Source organism: Bos grunniens, chromosome 12, assembly GCF_055505025.1.
Source record: "Bos grunniens cultivar Pamir isolate PY7600 chromosome 12, Bosgru_T2T1.0, whole genome shotgun sequence".
Lineage (NCBI taxonomy): Eukaryota > Metazoa > Chordata > Mammalia > Artiodactyla > Bovidae > Bos > Bos grunniens.
The window spans coordinates 60,911,918-60,934,803 of record NC_141176.1 but is presented as its reverse complement, the minus strand read 5'-3'; the positions used below and the strand labels follow the sequence as shown (position 1 = coordinate 60,934,803).

Sequence of the window (22,886 nt, the reverse complement as noted above, 5' to 3'; positions counted from 1 at the left end):
TGACTTATTGTCTAGATTTTAGAAGAGAATTGTTGATTTGGTCAATTGATTAAAAATAGTGATACATTAGTTATTAAAAATTTGAGAAATCATATTTATTATATTATATTCTGGTCATATTATAGCATTTACCTTCCCACGTTAAAAACATTAAGGGTTTTGATTTATTAGCATATTACCTTCAAATTATTATATTGACTGCTTGCTAAAGATCATAGAGTATTTCTGAAGACAGCAATCACATCCAGGGTTGTTTTATTTATAAACTAGTTTTGTAAAAACTACAAAATAATCTAAAGATACAAAGTAAGAAAATTTTGAGAAAGTGGTTTAATTGAAGTTCTTTTTAAATGTTTGATTCAGATTTGCCCATTTGAACAAAGATGTCAGTGGAAAAATGCAGTTTAAGCAGATCTATGCTTTAATTAAGCATTCTATATTTCTGATGGCACATCTGCCCTCCATGAAAAGATGTAAAACATTTAAAATAAAGAAAAATATCCCAGAAATTATTAAAGTTACTCTTAAAGTTATTATTCACTGATGTGCTAAGATCAGAGTTAGTGAGAGGTCATACAATCATTGGGAGAAGGCAATGGCAACCCACTCCAGTACTCTCCCCTGGAAAATGTCATGGACAGAGGAGCCTGGTAGGCTGCAGTCCATGGGGTAGCTGAGAGTCGGACACGACTGAGCGACTTCACTTTCACTTTTCACTTTCATGCATTGGAGAAGGAAATGGCAACCCACTCCAGTGTTCTTGCCTGGAGAATCCCAGGGACAGGGGAGCCTGGTGGACTGCCATCTAAGGGGTCGCACAGAGTCAGACACAACTGAAGCAACTTAGCAGCAGCAGGATACAATTATTGACAAAATTTATGGAGACAAAACTGAGAAAAAAAACAAGTTTTAAGAGACTGAATAAAATGTTCAGTTCAGTCCTGTCCGACTCTTAGTGACCCCATGAATTGCAGCACGCTAGGCCTCCCTATCCATCACCAACTCCCGGAATTCACTCAGACTCACGTCCATAGAATCGGTGATGCCATCCAGCCATCTCATCCTCTGTCATCCCCTTCTCTTCCTGCCCCCAATCCCACCCAGCATCAGAATCCTTTCCAATGAGTCAACTCTTTGCATGAGGTGGCCAAAGTACTGGAGTTGCAGCTCTAGCATCATTCCTTCCAAAGAACACCCAGGACTGATCTCCTTTAGAATGGACTGGTTGGATCTCCTTGCAGTCCAAGGGACTCTCAAGAGTCTTCTCCTGTAGGATAGGTATTACTTCAAGTGATCTACAAGCAGTAAACAGAGAATATGATAATTTTCAGCCACAAATAGTTAAGCCACACATGTAAAGCAAAAGTAATTTACTGTATCTTAAATATTGATACTATACAAGCATTAATACTAAATTTTCTTGCTATTAAATAAAAAATCATTGCAATATAAATATCTTTGTTTCTTCTTTTTATTTAGTTATTCTGCATTTAATATTAAAGTTCTAAGAACTATGACTGGAGAATATTTTCATTTATCTCTTAAATTTGTTATAATTTGTCTTCTTAATGTGTAATATCTTCAAGGTTATTTTGGATTGATTTACTTTAGAATACTTTGAATATTTTAATTTTCTAACTGGGTCCAAATATTCTGCATATTTCTCAGTGATGAATTATAATAGGCACTTAAGACATATCTTTATTCAATTTTTTGCAGAACACAATGTGGTTTATTTTGTTTGATTGTTTTTAATTTTTTTAGTAATCATTTGACTTTTTATTTACAGAAGCATCATAAATAATGTGATATGTTCTCAGAAAGAAAATACAAAAGCTTGATAAAGTCGCCTGGATTAAAATATATAATTTAAAGATTGTACCTTTCAAACGTGCCAGTCAGTGAATGTAGAAAGATGCTAAAAATGATTGTACTGAATAAATATTATGATCATTATTTAAGATTCATTGAGCATGATGTATCTCTTTCTGCAATTGATTTGTTTCCTATTAAAGCTGTTTCAATTTCCTTCTTTATGAAAATATCCCATAATAAAAGCACCATATCTGCTGAACACTCTTGATATTATAGGCTGAAATGGTCCTTGTGTTCATCATATCATCATAAGTTATGCTTATGATCTATGCTGACACATGGATCTCAGGATATCATTAACACTCTTGATGGGTGATAATGGCTCTAAAGAGAAGCAGAGCTATCTTCTGGTTTTTAAATTAAATTTTCATAGGAGCAGTTCCTTGTCTGTAAACTGTGTTCTTCTTGTAGGAGATCTATTTTCAAGATTTATTTGACTTAATTTTAGTTTGTTTCATATTTCAGTTGCTTAGCTTTTTATATTTTCTAGTTTTCTTGCTAACTGACAATTCACATCTAGCCCTACTAGTACCTACTTGTGGCACCATTCATGAGTGATCACTTATGATTTAAATAGGTCAAATATACCTGAGATGCTGGCAGCAGTTAACAAAACTATTAAACACAATATGTGACATTTCCAAATTATTTTGGCTCTAACTGGATGTTTAGAGCCAGTAAAAATTTTAACTTCTCAGTTAAAACTCTAAAATCCACACCTTTTCATGTCTTTTAAAATATATTTGCCTAAAAAGTGTTTTTAGATGTTAAGTATTAAAATATAACATGTTCTTAATTAAATGCATTTCCCTTTTATTTTTGAACATGATAATTCTTTAAAAATAAGACATCTTTAATAGTTGGCCACAATCTGTCAAACATTCTCCAGGAGAAATTTGTGGAGTTAGATTTTTTTTTCAAAAGGTGTAATTTCTGGTGTTCTCTAATCTCAGCTTTTTTTTTTTTTTCTGTACTATGAAACTGGCCTTCCCACTACTCTATCTACATCACTATTGTTTCGCACGCTATTTATAATGAACTTTAGAAAAATCTCCTTGGAGGACTGTAGTTCCAAGGGGGTGTGTGTGTGTGTGTTTGGCAAGATTTAATAAACCAAAATAAACAAAGCTCCCTCCTCTTTCCCCAGTCTGATCAGATCTGATCTTTAGACATTTTACACTCAATGTTCTCTCTGCCAGAAAATACTTCCATCTTCCCTTTGAATGGACAACACTAACTCATTTATTAGTTCTAAGTTCAGCCTTGTCTGATGCTACATCTTGGACAAAACTCCTGGGTATATACACTCACTTAGGACTACACATCCCTTTTCAAGCACTAAAATAATTAACTACACTTCTATACTTGTGTATTTTCTTGATTAAAAGCTCTTCTCTAATAAATTATGAGCTCCACAAAGTCAGATCATTTCTTTTCTTGCTGACTATTTCCAGAAGCCAATGCAAAACATGCCATATAATAGGCACTGGATGAACATGTAAAGAATGAAGGAACAAATGAAAAATTTTCAGAAAGCAGATTTCATTAGGCATAGAAACCTGGCAAAAAATGATGTCTAAATTTCAAAATAAAGAATTTTTAACATCCCCAGTTTTCGTATTTCTGAAAAAACAGCTTTGGAACATAATTTATGGCTAAGAGGAACTCCTGTTTCCTCTGTACTGGTCAAGTAATTCTGGTCAATGTGTACTAGGTAGAAACTCAAGCTTCCTTATCTCTAAAAGTGGAATAAAAACACACACTCAATGCTGAATAGGAGGCTACTATGAGTGTTACATGAGCAATGAATGTAAACATCATGTCTGCTGTATAGATAATGTTAAACTTTTAACATTATCACAATGCTTATCAAATGTCAGTACAGGCTGGCTACTATGTTACATGGATAATAATGATTGCCTGCCTTTGATTTTAATAAGGAAGTTACAATTTAATGAATAGTTAAATAGGAATGGGACTGTAAAATACACATAATTTCATTTCTAGGGAAAGAAAAATGTATATATTAATCATGGAGAGTCAGCAAAGAATACAATGAATAAATAACACATATGGCTTCCTCTAAAAGAGTAAAACAGTATTGTTCGGGTACCAAAACGTACCAAACAAAATGTTTCACACAGTAAGAAAACAAGGGTATCTCAGTAAACTATCAGCAACAGAAAAGCAATACTGTTAAGTGGATTGAGCCCCAGTGTCTTTAGGCCATTTAGGCTACGTACACCTATGACAAAGCACTAAGCATGGACCAAATGCTCCTCACATTATCATAGAACGTGGTCAGCATACACATTTTAGAAAAATGTCAACAAAATTTAACAAATCAATAATTAGCTAGTTCACACATATAGAGTGAAGTCCCAGTTTACTATCATTCTCATGGAATTATTCACTAACAGACTGCTATTAGTTTTCTATTACTGCTCAACAAGTTTTTCCCTAAAATAGAAGCTTAAACAATAAATACTTATTATTCACTATTTCTGTGGATCGGGAAATCAGAAGCAGTTTTGGCTATCTGCGTCTCATCACGTGACATCAAGATATTGACTGTGGTGCTGTCCTTTAAGGGTCTGACTGTCACTGGAGGGTCTGCTTCCTACAAAGTTTGTTCCTGCTGATGTTGGCAGAATACATCAGTTTTTTGCAATGTGGCCTTCTCCATGGTGCTATTGAGAGGTCCTCCTGCCATGGCAGCTGGCTTCCACCGAACAAGTGATATAAGAGGGAAAAGTGTACACTGCAATGTCTACTATAACCTCGCCTTGGAAACTGCACATTGCTATTTCCTCAATATCCTTGCAGTTTCATAAGTCAGCCCTAGGTACTATGGGAGGAAAACAAAACTGTGTCAATAATCTGAAGTAATCAGTGGGAGTCGCCAGCATCTTGGATCACTTAGCAATTACAGTTACAACCAAATGCAAGTAGTGACATAATTTTGGAGATTTTGAATTGCATTCTATTAAAGTTGATTTATAAGATTCTATGGGTTATTTTAACATAAACAGTAGAATAAATGATGTGTTTGTATTCATATTTCATAGTCTTAATTTATCAACATCCCATTTCACAATCCACTAAGAATTACCTTCAAAGTTGTAAAATAACAATTTTCACTTCCTTTTTGAAAAAGAAAATGCACTCAAGAGCCTGCCACTCTCAAATGGATTAACCATGTATCATCAACTGTCATCTCTATAACTGAATTTGATAATATAAGGTAGTAAAGGGGATTTATTCTTTGTATTACAGAAAACTCAATATGTTCACAAGATGCCTGTGAAGAATTACAGCATGTGACCCTTCCTAACTTACTCAAACTAATTACCAGCTGAATCTAAAGGTAGATTAATATCTTCCATTAAGAACACATTTTACCCTAATTAATTTATAAATAAGTATACTGTGAGTTATTATAGCATCACTGACTCAGTGGACATGACTTTGAGCAAAATCTGGGAGATAGTGGAGGACAGGCTACAGTCCAAGGAGTCACAAAGAGTCAGATAGGACTTAGCAACTGGAGAATAGCAATATCCTAAAACTGCAGGAGAAGGATAACAGTGAGTGAGACTGCCAGCTCCCAAGCAGTTTAAGTAGCTAGATTCTTGCTATTTTTTTGCTTATTTTCTCTCGAAATTTCAGAAAACCAAAATTCAAATTGATTTAATTTCTTCCTACGAAACAGCCTGAATGTGACAACAGTGAATACTTCAAACTTTGGTTGGTCATGGAGCCTTGAAAAAAATCTCACCTAAACAATCATCCTGTGTACCAGGGTTTTCATCCTCCTGTTGTTCTGAAGTAATGTGCAGCTTTCAATACAACCCTCTTCCATTTCTAGGGAAAAATGTGGCCTTCATGTATTCTTATTGACTTTATCTATGCAATTTTCTTCAAAGGCATTTCATCACTACAGAACCTTTGCAGAATAACAGTATATATACATATATATCAAAGTTAGTCATCTCTTTTAGGATCCATAAATATTACAATGCATGCTTCTGAGTGCAGGCATATTTGTTAAATGGTCCAGTTTCTTTGAGCTAGTGGTCCACTCTAATCCTCTGATGCCACAAGATGCAAAGTATCTGTTACTATTCATCAGTAGCTAACAGGATTTCTGGGTTTCCATTAATCAATTGGAAGAGAGGACTATTTATTCACTTAGATGGCAGGTCCTTTGTGATTACAAGAAGCACACGAAGAAAGGGAACACAATTTCAAGAAAGCAAAGAACAAAGCAAGTAAATGACTGACAAATACCTAATGTGAGGGAAAGCATGTAACATCATCACATCTCAGAAGGCCTCCCAGATTTTTGCTTTTGTAATAACTTCTTTACATAAGGAAATAGAATTATTCTCATGAGACAGTGATATAGTGACTCTACCACTTTCAACTTTCATTTTTAAAGAGCTGCTACATATGTAATTCTTCAAAGTGTTTCCAACATTAAAAAAATAACTGTTCAAAAAGAGAAACCATGAAAGCTTTGCCCTTCCACTTAACATACTACAGATTAACTTCTAGCTACTTCTTTTTCATTTTAGAGTGTCAGAAATTTGTTGAGAGGGTACACACATGTGTACACATTTATCTGGTGACTAAAAATCGAGACGTTTTAAATATTACAAACAACAAGTTAATAATAAAATGGAGAAATAATGATAAAAGTATTTATTATTTTATAAAAATAATCTCTCCAAGTGGGATTTTTTTCAGCTATGTATAGCTGGTTACACGTTCAGAAACCAATTAAGGTAATCCATCACATCAACTGGCTAAAGAAGAAAACATCACATGGTCATGGGATTAGATGTAAAAGAATCATCTGAAAAAAATACAAATTCAATTCATGATAAACAAACTCAGAAATTAGGCAAAGGGAGAACTTCTCCACCTTGATTTAAAAATCAACTAAAAAATATATAACTAACCTCATACTAAATGGTGAACAACTAGAAGAAGGAATAAGTAAAACTGTCTTTTTTCACAGACTACATGATTGTCTATCTACAAAATCTTAATAGAAAACAAACACCAAACAAAACCTATTATTGCAAAGTTTCAGGTTATAAATACAAAGAAGCTAACACTTTTGTATAGAGATATACACAAGCAATGAACAGTAGGAATTTCCAATTTAAAAAACAAAACATCATTTACATTTAGCATAAATAAAAATGTGGGGGATGGGGGGGAGAAAGAAGAAACCAACATGTTGTAAAGCAATTTTCCTCCAATTAAAAAATTCAAAAAACAAAGGAAAGAAGGAAAGGAAGGGCAGAGAGAGGAAGAAAAACTTAGGTATAAATTTCATAAAATATTTGTAATGTCTATATGAGGCAAACAGAAAGCTCTGATGAGAGAAATCAAAGATGATCTAAATAAATGCACAGCTGTAACAGGTTCACACACAAAAAGACAATATTAACATGACAAATTTTTCCATATCTGATCTATAGATCCAATGCAATCTTAAATCAAAATTCCAACAGGTTATCTTGTGAATTATCAAGTGAGTCTACATAAAAGTAAAATGTAAAACTACAAAACTTCTAGAAAATAAGATTAAAGCTAAACTCAGTGAGCTTGTTTTGGTAATGATTTTTTAGAGTGATAACACCTAAAAAGCTCAATCTATGAAAGAAAAAATTAGACACTTTGGATTAGACTTCATTAAAATTTAAAAAAAAAAATGTTCCACAGGACACTGTTAAAAAAAAGAAGAGAGAAGCCAAAGAAAGGGAGACAATCTTTGAAAAACAAATATCTGATCATCAATGTTATTCAAAATATGCAAGTAACTCTTAAAAGTGAATTTTAAAAAATTAAAATGGACAAAGTTCAAAACAAACGCTCAGCAAGGAAGATATATAGATGGCAATAAGCATACAATAAAATATTTACCATTATATATTATTATGGATTACAAACTAAAACAACATTGAAATACTATTATAAACCTATTAGAATGGCCAAAGTCTCAAACACTAGCAAACTCAAATCCTGGTATTCTCATTCGTTGCAGATGGGAAGGCAGAATGGTCCAGCTACTTTGTAAGAAAGTTTGTCAGTTTCATAGACAACTGAACATAGATTTACTGTACAATCCAGAAATAATGTTCCTTGATATTTATTAAAGTGAGGTGACAATTTATGTCCACGCATAAACCAGCACCTGAATTTTTACAGGAGATTTATCCACAACATACACACAGCTTTAAAAAAAAAAAAAAATCAGTATCTCTTCCAACTGAAATATCATAACCGAAACAACAGATGAAACCAACAAGATATAACAGACTTAAAATATAAACAATAATATGTTGAGCATATATTTGTATTTTTCTTTGCAAGAGATATAAAGCAGGAAGAACCAATTCTCTTATTGCTCAACTGACAAAAATTAGAAGGAACCAAGATGTCCTTGTAAGGGGATAAACACACTGTTGTTGGTACATGCTTACAATGGAATATGTTGAAGTGTGTGGATCATCCCCTACATCTCTTAAATGTTTTGGCTGCTCTAATAATTAAATGAGCACAAGGCAACTTAACAGGAGAAAACAAACAAATTTAACTTTGTACATACAAAGGACCCAGAGATAAGGAACCTAAAAAGTGATAAAAGCAGGTTGTTTATATATGTTCCACACAAACAAAAAATTTTCAGATAACAAGACAAAGAAATCTAGGCTTGGGGACTTCTGAAGAAACTAATTTTTTTACACAGACTTTTTGGCCCCAAATTCCTTCTTTTTGGCCATAATGAAGTGTATCTTCCTCCTAGTATAGGGAAGTTATTTGGCACACGAGAGATTTATTATCAGTATTCAGGGGTCAGAGAGGAGGGTCACAGGGTCCTTCTTTATAAGTTGTTTCCCAAGTAATTTTCACTTCAGATAATAAATATGCCAGTTTAGCATATTTGGGAGGTGGCCTGCTCTGAATTCCATCAAATGTTATTCAGCAATAAAGATAAATAAATTATCAAGTCACAAAAAGCCATGAAGGAACTTTAAGCCCATATTTGTAAGTGAAAGAAGGCAATCCAAAAAGGCTACATACAACATAATTTCACTATATGACATTCTGGAAAAAGCAAGACTATAGTGACAGTAAAAAACATCAGTGATCACCAGTGGTTCAGGTGAACAGGAAATGGTATGTCAATGGAGAACAGTTGTTTTTTTTTTTTTTATGCATAGTGAAATTATTCTGTATCATACCATAATGGTAGATGCATCATGAAATAAATTGGCCAAACCAAAACATTACAACATGATAAATCCTGATATCAACTATGAACTTTACTTAAAGTCATGCATTAATACTGGTGCATCACCTGTCACAAATGTACCACACTAACATCATCAGATGGTCAACACCGAAATCAGATTGATTATATTCTTAGCAGCCAAAGATGGAGAAGCTCTATACAGTCAACCAAAACAAGACCAGGAGCTGACTGTGGCTCAGATCATGAACTCCTTATTGCCAAATTCACACTGAAATGAAGAAAAGTACGGAAAACCACTAGACCATTCAGGTATGACCTAAATCAAATCGCTTATGATTATACAGTGGAAGTGAGAAATAGATTTAAGGGCCTAGATCTGATAGATAGAGTGCCTGATGAACTATGGAATGAGGTTCATGACATTGTACAGGAGACAGGTATTAAGACCATTCCCATGGAAAAGAAATACAAAAAAGCAAAATGGCTGTCTGGGGAGGCCTTACAAATAGCTGTGAAAAGAAGAGAAGGGAAAAGAAAAGGAGAAAAGGAAAAATATAAGCATCTGAATGCAGAGTTCCAAAGAATAGCAAGGAGAGATAAGAAAGCCTTCCTCAGCAATCAATGCAAAGAAATAGAGGAAAACAACAGAATGGGAAAGACTAGAGATCTCTTTAAGAATATCAGAGATACCAAGGGGACACTTCATGCAAAGATGGGCTCGATAAAGGACAGAAATGGTATGGACCTAACAGAAGCAGAAGATATTAAGAAGAGATGGCAAGAATACACAGAAGAACTGTACAAAAAAGATCTTCACGACCCAGATAATCACGATGGTTTGATCACTGACCTACAGCCAGACATCCTGGAATGTGAAGTCAAGTGGGCCTTAGAAAGCATCACTATGAACAAAGCTAATGGAGGTGATGGAATTCCAGTTGAGCTCTTTCAAATCCTGAAAGATGATGCTGTGAAAGTGCTGAACTCAATATGCCAGCAAGTTTGGAAAACTCAGCAGTGGCCACAGGACTGGAAAAAGTCAGTTTTCATCCCAATCCCAAAGAAAGGCAATCCCAAAGAATGCTAAAACTACCACACAATTGTACTCATCTCACATGCTAGTAAAGTAATGCTCAAAATTCTCCAAGCCAGGCTTCAGCAGTATGTGAACCATGAACTTCCAGATGTTCAAGCTGGTTTTAGAAAAGGCAGAGGAACCAGAGATCAAATTGCCAACATCTGCTGGATCATCGAAAAAGCAAGAGTTCCAGAAAAACATCTATTTCTGCTTTATTGACTATGCCAAAGCCTTTGACTGTGTGGGTCACAATAAACTGTGGAAAATTCTGAAAGAGATGGGAATACCAGACCACCTGACCTGCCTCTTGAGAAATCTGTATGCAGGTCAGGAAGCAACAGTTAGAACTGGACATGGAGCAACAGACTGGATCCAAATAGGAAAAGGAGTTCGTCAAGGCTGTATATTGTCACCCTGTTTATTTAACTTATACGCAGAGTACATCATGAGAAATGCTGGGCTGGAAGAAGCGCAAGCTGGAATCAAGATTGCTGGGAGAAATATCAATAACCTCAGATATGCAGATGACACCACCCTTATGGCACAAAGTGAGGAGGAAATAAAAAAAGCCTCTTGATGAAAGTGAAAGTGGAAAGTGAAAAAGTTGGCTTAAAGCTCAACATTCAGAAAACGAAGATCATGGCATCTGGTCCCATCACTTCATGGGAAATAGAGGGGGAAACATTGAAAACAGTGTCAGACTTTATTTTTCTGGGCTCCACAATCACTGCAGATGGTGATTGCAGCCATAAAATTAAAAGACACTTACTCTTTGGAAGGAAAGTTATGACCAACCTAGATAGTATATTCAAAAGCAGAGACATTACTTTGCCAACAAAGTTCCGTCTAGTAAGGCTATGGTTTTTCTTGTGGTCATGTATGGATGTGAGAGTTGGACTGTGAAGAAGGCTGAGTGCCAAAGAATTGATGCTTTTGAACTGTGGTGTTGGAGAAGACTCTTGAGAGTCCCTTGGACTTCAAGGAGATCCAACCAGTCCATTCTGAAGGAGATCAGCCCTGGGAGTTCTTTGGAGGCAATGATGCTGAAGCCGAAACTCCAGTTCTTTGGCCACCTCATGCAAAGAGTTGACTCATTGGAAAAGACTCTGATGCTGGGAGGGATTGGGGGCAGGAGGAGAAGGGGATGACAGAGGATGAGATGGCTGTATGGCATCACTGACTCGATGGACGTGAGTCTGAGTGATCTCCGGGAGTTGGTGATGGACAGGGAGGCCTGGCGTGCTGCGATTCATGGGGTCACAAAGAGTCGGACACGACTGAGGACTGAACTGATCTGAACTGAATGCAAGATGTAAATAATAGTAGAAACAATGTGGAGAAAGTGAAGGAGTAGTACGGGAATCTACACTTTCTCCCCAATTTTTCTGTTAACCTGAAACTGCTCCAACAAACATTACATTAATCCATTCAAAAAACACATTTTTATTAGTCTCAATACTAAAACAGAATAATTACATTTGTAGGATTTCATTATAAAAATAGAAGACAGTAAAATCTGTCGATTTTTCTTCAGAAATCTGAGACATTCTGGGCTATTTACACATTGTCTTCCAGAGATAAGGTTTTGTCCTTCATTAGAGATTTTTTTTTAATTCAATGTGATCTTAAACTATTGCCTTAAATTCTACTTTAACTGACATTATTTTTATCATTTTAACTCTTTACAAAAGTATGAAAACTCTGAACCACACTGCAATAGACATATATAATTTCTTAAAAGATGTCATTTTCATCTGAAAGAACACAACCAAGTCTCATATATAAAACTAAAAGATAAACTATAATTTATTGAGTGTAGATTCACATTTTTCTTTTTTAACTCATTAATGGAATCTAATTTTTTTAAAGATATACGTGAACTTATTTCCAAAACAGAAGCAGACTTACAAGTATTGAAAATAAACTTATGGTTACCAAAGAGAAAATCTGGGGGAGGCAGGGAGATGGGATAAAGTAGGAGATTGGGATTAATATACACACACCACTATTTGTAAGACAGAAAACCAGCAATAACCTACAGTATCATACAGAGAACTCTACTCAACACTCTGTGGTAGCCTATATGAAAAAATAATCTGAAAAAGAATGAATATATGTATAACTGAATCATTTTGCAGTATACCTGAAATCAACAAAACATTGTAAATCAACTAAAGTGCAACAACAACAACAAAAAAATCAAGCTCCACTTGCTGCTTGTCAGCTGAGAGCAACCGGCCTGCACTCAAGCAGTCAACAGGTGAAAGTAGAAACCTGCCATCTAATCTCATTTAAATGCCTGACCACCGTTAAAAGGGAAAAAAGTTTAATGATTTTCTTAAATCATGGTAAGTAAGCCATCATTCAAGCTGGTGAGTTATCAAGACCACTTGATAGGAATCAAGGACCACTCCTGTGGAATACAGGTTTTCCTTTCAGAAAACATAGCATTCCTATAAAAACTGGGGTGATCTAAAATGGCTGCTAGGGCCATTTTATAGAGGCATGCTGCCTCTATAAAAATGATTGGCTGGAAGACAAACAACACTCTGCTGTTTTCATAAAAGAAAAAATTTGTTTCAAATTTCTGTTAATGAACACTGGTATTGCTGGAGGTCTTTCCTAAAAGCGAAGAGGCTTAAAAGCAAAGAAACAACAGCAAACCAAGGGGATAGTTGTATTTCAGTGGTTGTGAGACTGTACTCAACTTCTAGTACTGCACAGCCAAGTAGGAATTTACAACCAAGTAAATGGATCAAAAAATTACTAATGAAATAGAAGTGCTAAGAGGGATTCTGGCTAAAAGGACCTAAATAAGATTCTCGCTGAAGGTAAGCCAGCATAATGAGACACCACCTGTGGAATTGTGGAGGGTGAGGAACCTGATCTCAGGTGGAATTTGGGGACAGTTGATCTTGCTAAAATAACCTAGCAGAGTCCTTGTGGAAACCAGGTTTTACAAAGAAACACACAGCTAGTCTAAGAAGAGGTTCAGAAGTGAGTAAGTTTGGTCCAGCAAAGAATTTTTGTCCCTTGGAAGGGTCGCAAAACAGTCTGAATCAACGTAACGACTAAACAACACCTTGCATAGGCCGGCCCTCAGTGCCATTCCAGCCCTCAGTGCCATCCCGGAATCCTGCCCAAAGCGCCAGCATTTCTCAAGCTCTCTGGCGCAGGGTCCCAACGACCCTGGCTGTCGTTAGTATTTAAAGTCCCTCCAACAACCAAATCAGAAACTCAAACAGGAAGAAGAAATGCTCCACCCTTATCCACCAGCAAGAGTCCGAGCTCTTCTTCCCACCTCTACCCTCTATTACCTGAGTCTCCTCTGGGACGAAGCAGAGAACTAATAATGCAGAATTGCAGAACAAATGCCCTGTTAGAACAGAGCCTGGACCACCTAGGCTGGAACCCGGGGATAGGAATACACGTGCCACACAGCCAAAATGGCGCTGGTTCCGAGTCGGGTAGCAGCAACCCTCGCGCATGCGCCTCAGGAGGCTCAACGTCAGCTTCCCAGAATCCTCCTCGAGGGCGTTCTTGATTTCCCAGGACATCCTACTAATTGGCCAGCTAGATTCTCTGTCAGAACCCAGAGGTCTCAGCATCCTCCATGCTATCCTACCTGAACTTCGAGACTCTGAACTCACTACTATTTCAGTTCATACAATTTCCTGAGCTTCCTGCCAACCAAGCAGCTTTTACTTCAATCTCCTGTCCCTGTCCTGGGGCTATTTGCCTACCTCTATCATGATTTGGAGAAGGCAATGGCACCTCACTCCAGTACTTTTGCCTGGAAAATCCCATGGATGGAGGAGCCTGGTAGGCTGCAGTCCATGGGGTCGCTAAGAGTCGGACACGACTGAGCGACTTCACTTTCACTTTTTCACTTTCATGCATTGGAGAAGGAAATGGCAACCCACTCCAGTGATCTTGCCTGGAGAATCCCAGGGGCAGGAGAGCCTGGTGGGCAGACGTCTATGGGGTCACAGAGTCGGACACGACTGAAGTGACTTAGCAGTAGCAGTATCATGATTTAGCAACTGAACAACTGCCACCATTTTATCTCTTATTGGGAGGGTGGGAGGAAGCCTTGGACTGCAAAAGCTGCCCCCTGTTAATATCTAGAATAAAGTGCCCCAGACTTCTGGTAATGAAAGAGACCTGTCCTATAAACTTTTTCCAAACATGTTTTGCACATCATACATTATTAAATCTCCCCTGGGCATAATATTACACGATTTGAAAGTGGGCATTCTGGAGTCACCATAATTGGGTTGTGAAACCTTGCGTCTCCATGTACAAGGATCACTAGTGAACACTGACACCACTTCAGTTGCCATGAAAATACTCCTCACAGATCACTGAATGCAGGGAGTATATTTGGGTAGTTCATCTTCTGCTGCCTCTGTATGTGATATCTCTCCACCACATCAACAACAGATGTCATTATTCTTCAAAAAGACCAACGAGATATTTAATTGTAAATTGACCCCATTGGAGTAAAGCCAACTCCCCTTCAGGAGAGCAGCCCCTCGTTCAGGACTGATGCCTGGTCTGTCAGTTTATATTTCTTTCCCTCAGAGCCTCAGCCCACAGTATCAGGAGGCTTATCAGAAGAGTGCGTGGAATCACCAAGAGACGTAGGTTCCAGAAAAGAAACAGCAGAAGCCGATACTCTGGGGTTCTAATCCAGAGCTCATTCCACCGCCCATGCACTTAGGGAAATATGGTTTCTATCACGTTGGCTGCTGCTGGGAAGGCAACCCCATCCTGATATACTGAAATTAGCTAACAGAGCAGCAGGAATTTACAGTTCTCAGAAAATCATCAGAGGATGCCAGACAATCCTCCAACTCCAAGACTGTTCAATATCACCTTTGGACTTCCTTGTTCCTCTTACTCAGCTGTGGATATCAGAGATCACATCCAGAGTTCACAGATACAAAGGCTTTCTGGTGAACTTTCTTGTGCAAAAGTCCTTCCACACGTGCTTAAAACACACTTGGCGTTAAATTTCCAGGAGTGAGAAAGTTAGCGCTAAAAACTCCATGATGCCATGACCTCCGGAGACACATGGTGCTTTCTGGGTGATATGGGTCCACATTTTTCACCGCAAGATAAAAAAAGTTAAAAGCAGGAGGAACCTACTGTTTCCATGACTAAATAATTTAATTGGTTAGACTTAAAGCTAGGCATTCTGAAAACCATAAATTGATAAAATCAAATTTATAATTATATTTATTATATATGTTTACATGTATATTTATTATAAAGTTTGTGTTCAATAAGAGTATCTAATTATTCACTCCTAATAGCCAACCCAGGACTTGACATAGAGGACGAAACACCTAAATAGGTATTACTGGATGTATGTTTTAGTCAGTTCCTACAAATGTCTCAAGATCTGTTGAAGTTACAATCATTCTATCCTTCACTAAATATCATGAAGTTGCTAATTCATCCTGAAATGTCATATTAATGATCATTATTGAGTAAACATGTCTTCTTTCATTTCCTAATTCAATCCTCTCAAATTTTTTACAATGAAGAGAATGAAAAGGAATAATTAGGTCTCCCACAAACAAAATTTTTTTCTAGTAACAACCCCTAGTCTCTACAAATCAAAGTCCTGAATAATAATTACAAAGCAGGTTTGATTTCATGATTTACCCTAATATTTTTTGTTTGCTCCATTGCCAAAATATTTTTAGTTAGAAGAAAATTGTGATGTACAGAACCATGGAGATATTAAAGTTCTGTAAGACTTTCTATGTAAGCTTGAAAAAAGCATTCTACCTCTAAGAATACAGACATTTTATGGAGTATAGGTATGTTTATCACTTAAAATTTACCAATTGTCTGTAGTCATATCAAAGATAAATATTGTGGGAATTTATTAAATTATTTTAATACTATATGAAAGCACTAGACTTTCTTTTGAGACCTGTTGCCTAAAATAGAAAAAAGATAATAAAAAACATGACGTAAGAAGTGGAATTTTATCCAATTATGGGTTAATAACATTATTGGGAGGGTGTGGTGACAGAAGAACATCTGTTCTAACTAATCTATACAAGTCACTGAGTTAATGTATTTAATTCTATCATCCTTAAGAAGATACCCTAGCACCTGTGCAGTACAGAACAAAGATAAAATATCCAGAGAAAGAGTTAGAGCAGGAACCAAATTGACTGCAAATCAAAACTTCAAAATATCACATTAATTTAGATAAGACATACAAAAGTTAAAGTAATAAACATAATGCAATCTTCAGAATATCACCTGGGAAATAACAAAGACAGATGAAATGGGAGAAGGTAAACTCTATGAAAACCGAAATGAAAGACATAAAAGTGTGTGTTTATAGAACTCAAATTTACAAATACCACATCAAAGAGATGAATGTCAATTTGGCAAAATAAAATAGAAATAAAGAAAAAAATAAATGTTTCAAAAGGTTCCAATGTTTATTAACAGATTTATTTGACTAAACATTTAAAAGAACAAATACTTATGGTCATCCTGAAATCCTTGTCTACATAACACTAAAAACAGTTTTCCCCCTCGCCCAGAAACAAAATCTGCACTGCACCTAATCAGGAAATCTCTGTGTTTTGCAGGATTCAGGTGAAACTGTTCACAGCTGTAGGTGAACTCGGAGGATGACTTGAAGCACAAAACCAACAGATTAACAGTGCAAGTGTTCCAAAATAGGAGAGAAACCTGTCTTACTCTGCTCTGCTCTTAGGATTTTTATCACTTGCAGAAAAATTAAAGGACAAAGAAGAGAAATCAGATGGTAGAAGATCATATTTTAGCAATGAAATTAGCTTCACAAGAGTCCTGTTAGAGGTTTTGGGAGACCACACAGCATACTATTGCACATATTAAGAGAGAAGCACATGTGCTCAGTCGCTTTAGTCATGTCTGACTCATGCACTGTAGCCCACCAGGCTCCACTGTCCATGGGATTCTCCAGGCAAGAATACTGGAGTGGGTTGCCCAGTTCTCCTCCAGGGGATCTTCCCAACCCAGGGATCAAACTCCAGTCTCCTGCATCTTCTGCACCACAGGCAGATTCTTTACCACTAAGCCTAGAAAAGAGGACTATGACATTATTTGGATCATGAACAATTTTGGTTTTTGTTTGTTTGCTTTATAAGCAGTGTAACATATGTCAAAAGAAATGATGTAGTAAGAGTCCCCTGATGGTTTTTATGATTTGTCATCTTCCAAGCTCTCTTCTAATCCAAACTTCTGGAAATACTTACTTTCCTATTTGTTTCTTTTTTTTTTTTTTTTGCTTCAAAACTGTCCTCATTGTTTTAATTTTTCAATAGTATTCCCATAAGAATAAAAAAGATCTAATTCTCAAGTCTATTTAGTGTCAAGTTGGTAAAATCACTAATAACAATTAATTCCTCTTTTAAATGATGGAATTGAAGCCAACAAAAGTAACTTAATTAAGAGTTAAGAGTAGTTAATTATGACTAACTTAATTAAGAGTACATGACCAGGGATTGGGGGCAGGAGGAGAAGGGGATGACAGAGGATGAGATGGCTGGATGGCATCACTGACTCAATGGATGTGAGTCTGGGTGAACTCCGGGAGTTGGTGATGGATAGGGAGGCCTGGCGTGCTGCAATTCATGGGGTCGCAGAGTCAGACACGACTGAGAAACTGAACTGAATTAAGAGTAACTTACCCTAGAAATGAAAAGTGTTCAAATTCAAGTTTGCCTGGGCCCAAAGATCACACTCTTGCCCATGCTTCCAAATAATCCCTTTCTCTTCTCACTCTATCAATGCTTACATCATCTTTCTTTTTTCTCTAGCCCTGATAATGTACTAGTGTAATTCATTCCTGCATGATACTAACTTATAATACATAAAATTCTACCCTTTAATTGAAGAGCAACATGAATTAAAAAGAATATTTGAACACAGTAGTATTCAATAACATATAAACAAAATGCATGTAATGGGCTGCATGTGATGAAACTGAATATTTTGTTGTCTTACAGTCATGACATCAAGCAGGTTAAGCTTCTTATTTAAGCAATTGTCCACATATATTGAGGCTTTCAAGAGCTCTTGGTGAAAAGCAATCTTGAGAGCCTGGGCCCATTCTCTTTTTGAAATCAGAGTAAATAAAAATGAAAAACAGAATTGAGTCATGCCTTCTAGTATCCTTGATGTGTGTGTGTGTATGTGTGTGTATGTGTGTGTTAGTTGCTCACTTGTGTCTGACTCTTTGCTACCCATGGGCTGTATTCTGCTGTCAGGCTCCTCTGTCCATGGAATTCTCCTTGCAATTGAAATTGGTAGCCATTCCTTCCTCCCAGGCAATCTTCCTGTCCCAGGAATTGAACCCACATTTTCTGCATTGTGAGGCAGATTTTTTACCATCTGAGCCACCAGGGAAGCTCAGTATCCTTGATACAAATATTTAAATGAGTTCTTGATACATAGTTAAATGTTATTTATTGAATTTATTGACTGAATGTTTTTAATTACTATCCAGATTTCTAATTATTTCAAATGTATTACTGTATCAAAATTCTAAATCCACGTCCAACCTTATACAAACGCTATACATATCCCAGGAATTGTATTACCATTGTGCATACCATGCATGTTCTAAAACATTGTTATTACTTCTAATTTCTATTTTGCTTCTGAGTCTATAATGATGTAAAACTCCTCAACCACTCCATTTCTTAAATCTTAACTTATGAAATAAAGAACATGTGACCAAAGATCAAATTAAGAAATTCTATTTTTCTTTGACCTCAGGCCCCTAGTATATAATATCAATACTTGTGATGTGAAGACAATGCCTTTATTATGTTAACATGACAATCTTTCTTTGGAAGTCAAGCAGACCTGCTTACTTTGGAGGTCAAAGCCTGTATGACATCTCAAATTACTTAAGATTTACTTAGTACAGTTTTCCTTTTTGTAACATTCCATTATTATGAGTTCTTACTATGAGACAGAAGAAGTGAATTATAGGCTAGAGAATAGCAAACAAACAAAAGAAGAAGATAAAAAGCATTTATAAAATGAAAGTCAAACAAACCCCACCTGTTTTATTGTAGGTTTTATTAGCAAAGGGCACTCAAAATATTTCTTAATCTCTTACCATGTTTTCAATCTTACATTTCAAAATAAAACCTCTGTAAAGGAGTTTTTAAAAGAGGCTTGTAATATCTATTTTCTTATTAAGGAAAATAAATGCATTGCCAAATCAAAATTCAATGATTTCCCTGGCTATGTTCATGTTAGCAAAGGTCTAAAAAAAATGCTAAATTTCACATAAATGTGTAGCTAAATAGGTTACATAAAACAATCACCAATATATGCCAGTTGTCAAAAAGACTAAATACAAACCTTGGTGATAAACTTCAAAGTAAATTGTGAAGTGGTCTAAAATCAAGTCTGCCTCTGTAAATAATCAATCATTGCAGTAACAGCCTGTCTTCCCTAGCAGCAGGATATATAATCAAGAGATAAAAAACTGTCTTGATTAATGTCTATTAATTAGGTACAGACATTAAAAGAAATAAAATGTTACCCACAAATTTTAATAATCATAAATAGATGCCATAGAGAAGTATTTCAAAATTGAAATGTTTATGTTATTATAAACATTTTCAAGGGAATTATTTTAAAACTTAAAAAAATAGTTTCCCATTATGAAAACAATTAATAATACTATATAGAATGAGTAACTCAAGTCTTCCAAAAGATACTATTATGCATACTTGGGAAACACTAAAAAGCCATCTCTGCAATCAAATCATCCTAATGTCTAACAATGAAATAACACCGTATCATTCCATTTCTCTGAAGATAAAATTTCCAGAAAATCAGGTGGGCTCATAATTATCCTGAAATTTGATATCGTATTGAATGATGGCGATTTGATATTTAATATACAGAATCAATCTACTCTATAAATTCTATTCTCATTTTACTTCTATAGCTTTGAATTCTTCAAACTGTCAAATATTTTTCGAACTTTAAATTTCTTTCAAAGGTAAAAATGACTTGATGGTCAGCATCTTCTCTCCTGGGATTTATATGCCATGTGAGAACAATTCTTCCAGGTTTGCTTAATATAAATACTGTTTTACAAAAAAGAAACCATTAAAAGATGAAAGAACCCAAAGGGAAATTCTGAACCAGAGAAATGAGCCTACAGATTTTTCACATTTGTGATTCCTCTGCAAATATTTGTTAAGCTCCTATTAAGCACAAAGTACATTTCCATATGAATGAGATGTAACACTAGTATATATATACTTGTGTTCCAAACAAAGGGAAATCCATTCTTGGTGTTACTAAAACTTTTTTAACCAAGGAACCAAGAACCTATGATAAAGTTTATATCTTTCCCTGAAAATAAATTAAGAGTGAAGAGTCAGGTTATAAATTGGATATTTCAAGACATGTTGCCATGTTGTGAATTCAGATGTATTAATGATTTTGGACTCATAATTGTGGATAATTTTTATTTAAGGAAATCACATTTTTATTCTTAAATATCATCAAATAATTTATTGTTTACATGGAGTGTCTCCTGAGAGTAAAACAAAAATATTGACAGGCAGAAATATGGAAAAGCCCCAAATAAATATTTTTTCTAATTCACAAACCCATAGCAAGGCTTGATATTTCTATATATCTATTTATTTCTCTCTTATCTCTATGTGTGTCTAAATTAAAATTGAAATACTAAAACTTTGCAAAGAAAAAGCATGCTGGGAGATATTAATGGGATATGAAGAGTATACTCTCTGAATTTTCCTCTTTGTCAGTATTTTACAAAGGGCTTACTAACCTAATTCATCCTTATTACACTCCATATCTTAGTTGTATATTTTGCATAATTGCAAGGAAGAAGAGTGTGAAAGTGTTCTGTTTAATTTTGACAAATCAAACTTATATTTTGAATAAAATTATGTATATTGAAAATGTTGCTTTCTATTTTCTTAAACATTAAATCAGACATTGAAAATAGTTTTGTTAATATTTTCTTTAGATATTTATATCTAAAGATATTTATACACTGGTAATCAATATACAGATTTCCCAAGTGGCTCAGTGGTAAAGAATCCACTTGCTAAGCAGGAGGATGCAGGTTCAATCCTAAGGTCAGGAAGATCACCTGGAGGAGGGAATGGCAACCCACTCCAGTATTCTTGCCTGGGGAACTCTGTGGACAGAGGAGCCTGGTAGGCTACTATCCATAGGGTTGCAAGAGTCAGACACAACTTAGCGACTAAACAACTGCAATTAATATACAGTATTTTATTGTTGCAATGTTTTTGACAATTGTTGGTAGCAAACCACATTTCTACTTGTTTCTTCATTAACAGAATTTACTTAGCATATATTAATCAAACTGGAAGTTGTAGTTTCTGTGAAAAAAAATGTAGTAACAGAATCATTAATATAGTTTTCTAAAGCCCTATATTTTCCAGTGTTCCTTAAATGCTTCTCTTTGTTGATGTTGCAGATGTTATTTTCCAGAAAGATTTCATACTTTATTCTTGAGGCGGGAGTATCTATGTAAGTGTGAAGAGCAAAATGCAATCTTGAGTTTAATGTCTTAAACTTCAAAAAGTCAGTTGCATTTAATTAGGATTAATTCTGCTGACTTTGATGTTGCTCTGTTTTACTAATCCACTAAAATACATAATTAAACTATAATTTTCAACTATTAAATGTGGATATGTACCTCTTTTTACATATTTCCCAAATATCTATAAATCTTTGTTCACAGCCAATTGATAACATCCTAAAACACAAAATGTCAAATTCCACGAAGATTTACCTTTACTCAATACTCATCTAACTTTGGTTCCATAAATGAAATTAATAAAAAGAGTAAAAAACAGAAGTTATTTTCTGTCAGTAAATCCTCATTGATATACCTCTGAGAAATCAAGACAGTGAACTAATTCTAATGACTATGCAATTTTGGTTTAAATGTGAAAGAAAGCTTAACTGATGTTTTGGCTAATAGATGACTAAACCTATTTTTGCTATCAGTAATGTTAAAGCATGATTTCCAAAATGTAAGTTCTTAAACCATCAGACAAATATGAAGTGAATTTGTAACAAATACTTTATTTAAATCACTATTAAAGAGATAGCTGTTAAGATACTATAACCAACTCCAAGAGGAACTGAGAAACTAGTATATTTATAGGTCACATAACAAAAAACAAGTTAGAATAATTATTCCAGATTAGATATAAAACTGACAAATTCCCTGTAGAGTCATTCACTTTGGGTTATCTGTACAATTGGGCATAAATTATTTGCATTACTAGTGAAAAATTCATCAAATTCACAAAGTATTATAGCTTCACTCAATCTGAATCATTTATTTAACAGTAACTGTGAGAGAAACTTGGTGCATCTAGCCCGGTCGCTTCAGTCGTGATTGACTCTTTGGGACCCTATGAACTATAGCCCACCAGGATCCTCTGTTCATGGGACACTCAAGGCAAAAATACTGGAGTAGGTTGCCATGCCCTCCTCCAAAGTGTCTTCCCCACCCAGGGATCTAACCCACACCTCTTACATCTTCTACATTGGCACAAGGGTTCTTTACCTCTAGTGCCACCTGGGAATCCCTGTGAGAAG

The 22,886-nt window shown here is 35.5% G+C and overlaps 1 protein-coding gene across 11 annotated transcripts in view; it reads right to left on the bottom strand.

Annotated features, from left to right (window-relative positions):
- Positions 1-14,376, bottom strand: part of LOC147361817 (uncharacterized) — a 108,957-nt gene extending 94,581 nt beyond the window's left edge. For 6 of the 11 annotated variants that reach the window (XM_086328614.1, XM_086328613.1, XM_086328616.1 and 3 more), the window contains exon 1: positions 13,541-14,376. In XM_086328614.1, the coding sequence (XP_086184740.1) occupies positions 13,541-13,831 (291 nt within the window). In that variant the 5' untranslated portion in view covers positions 13,832-14,376. Of the gene's footprint in view, positions 1-1,026; positions 1,296-13,540 lie in introns of all 11 variants that reach the window. The other 5 variants (XR_015137675.1, XR_015137674.1, XR_015137676.1 and 2 more) reach the window with 3 other exon arrangements.
- Between the last annotated feature and the right edge of the window lie 8,510 nt (positions 14,377-22,886).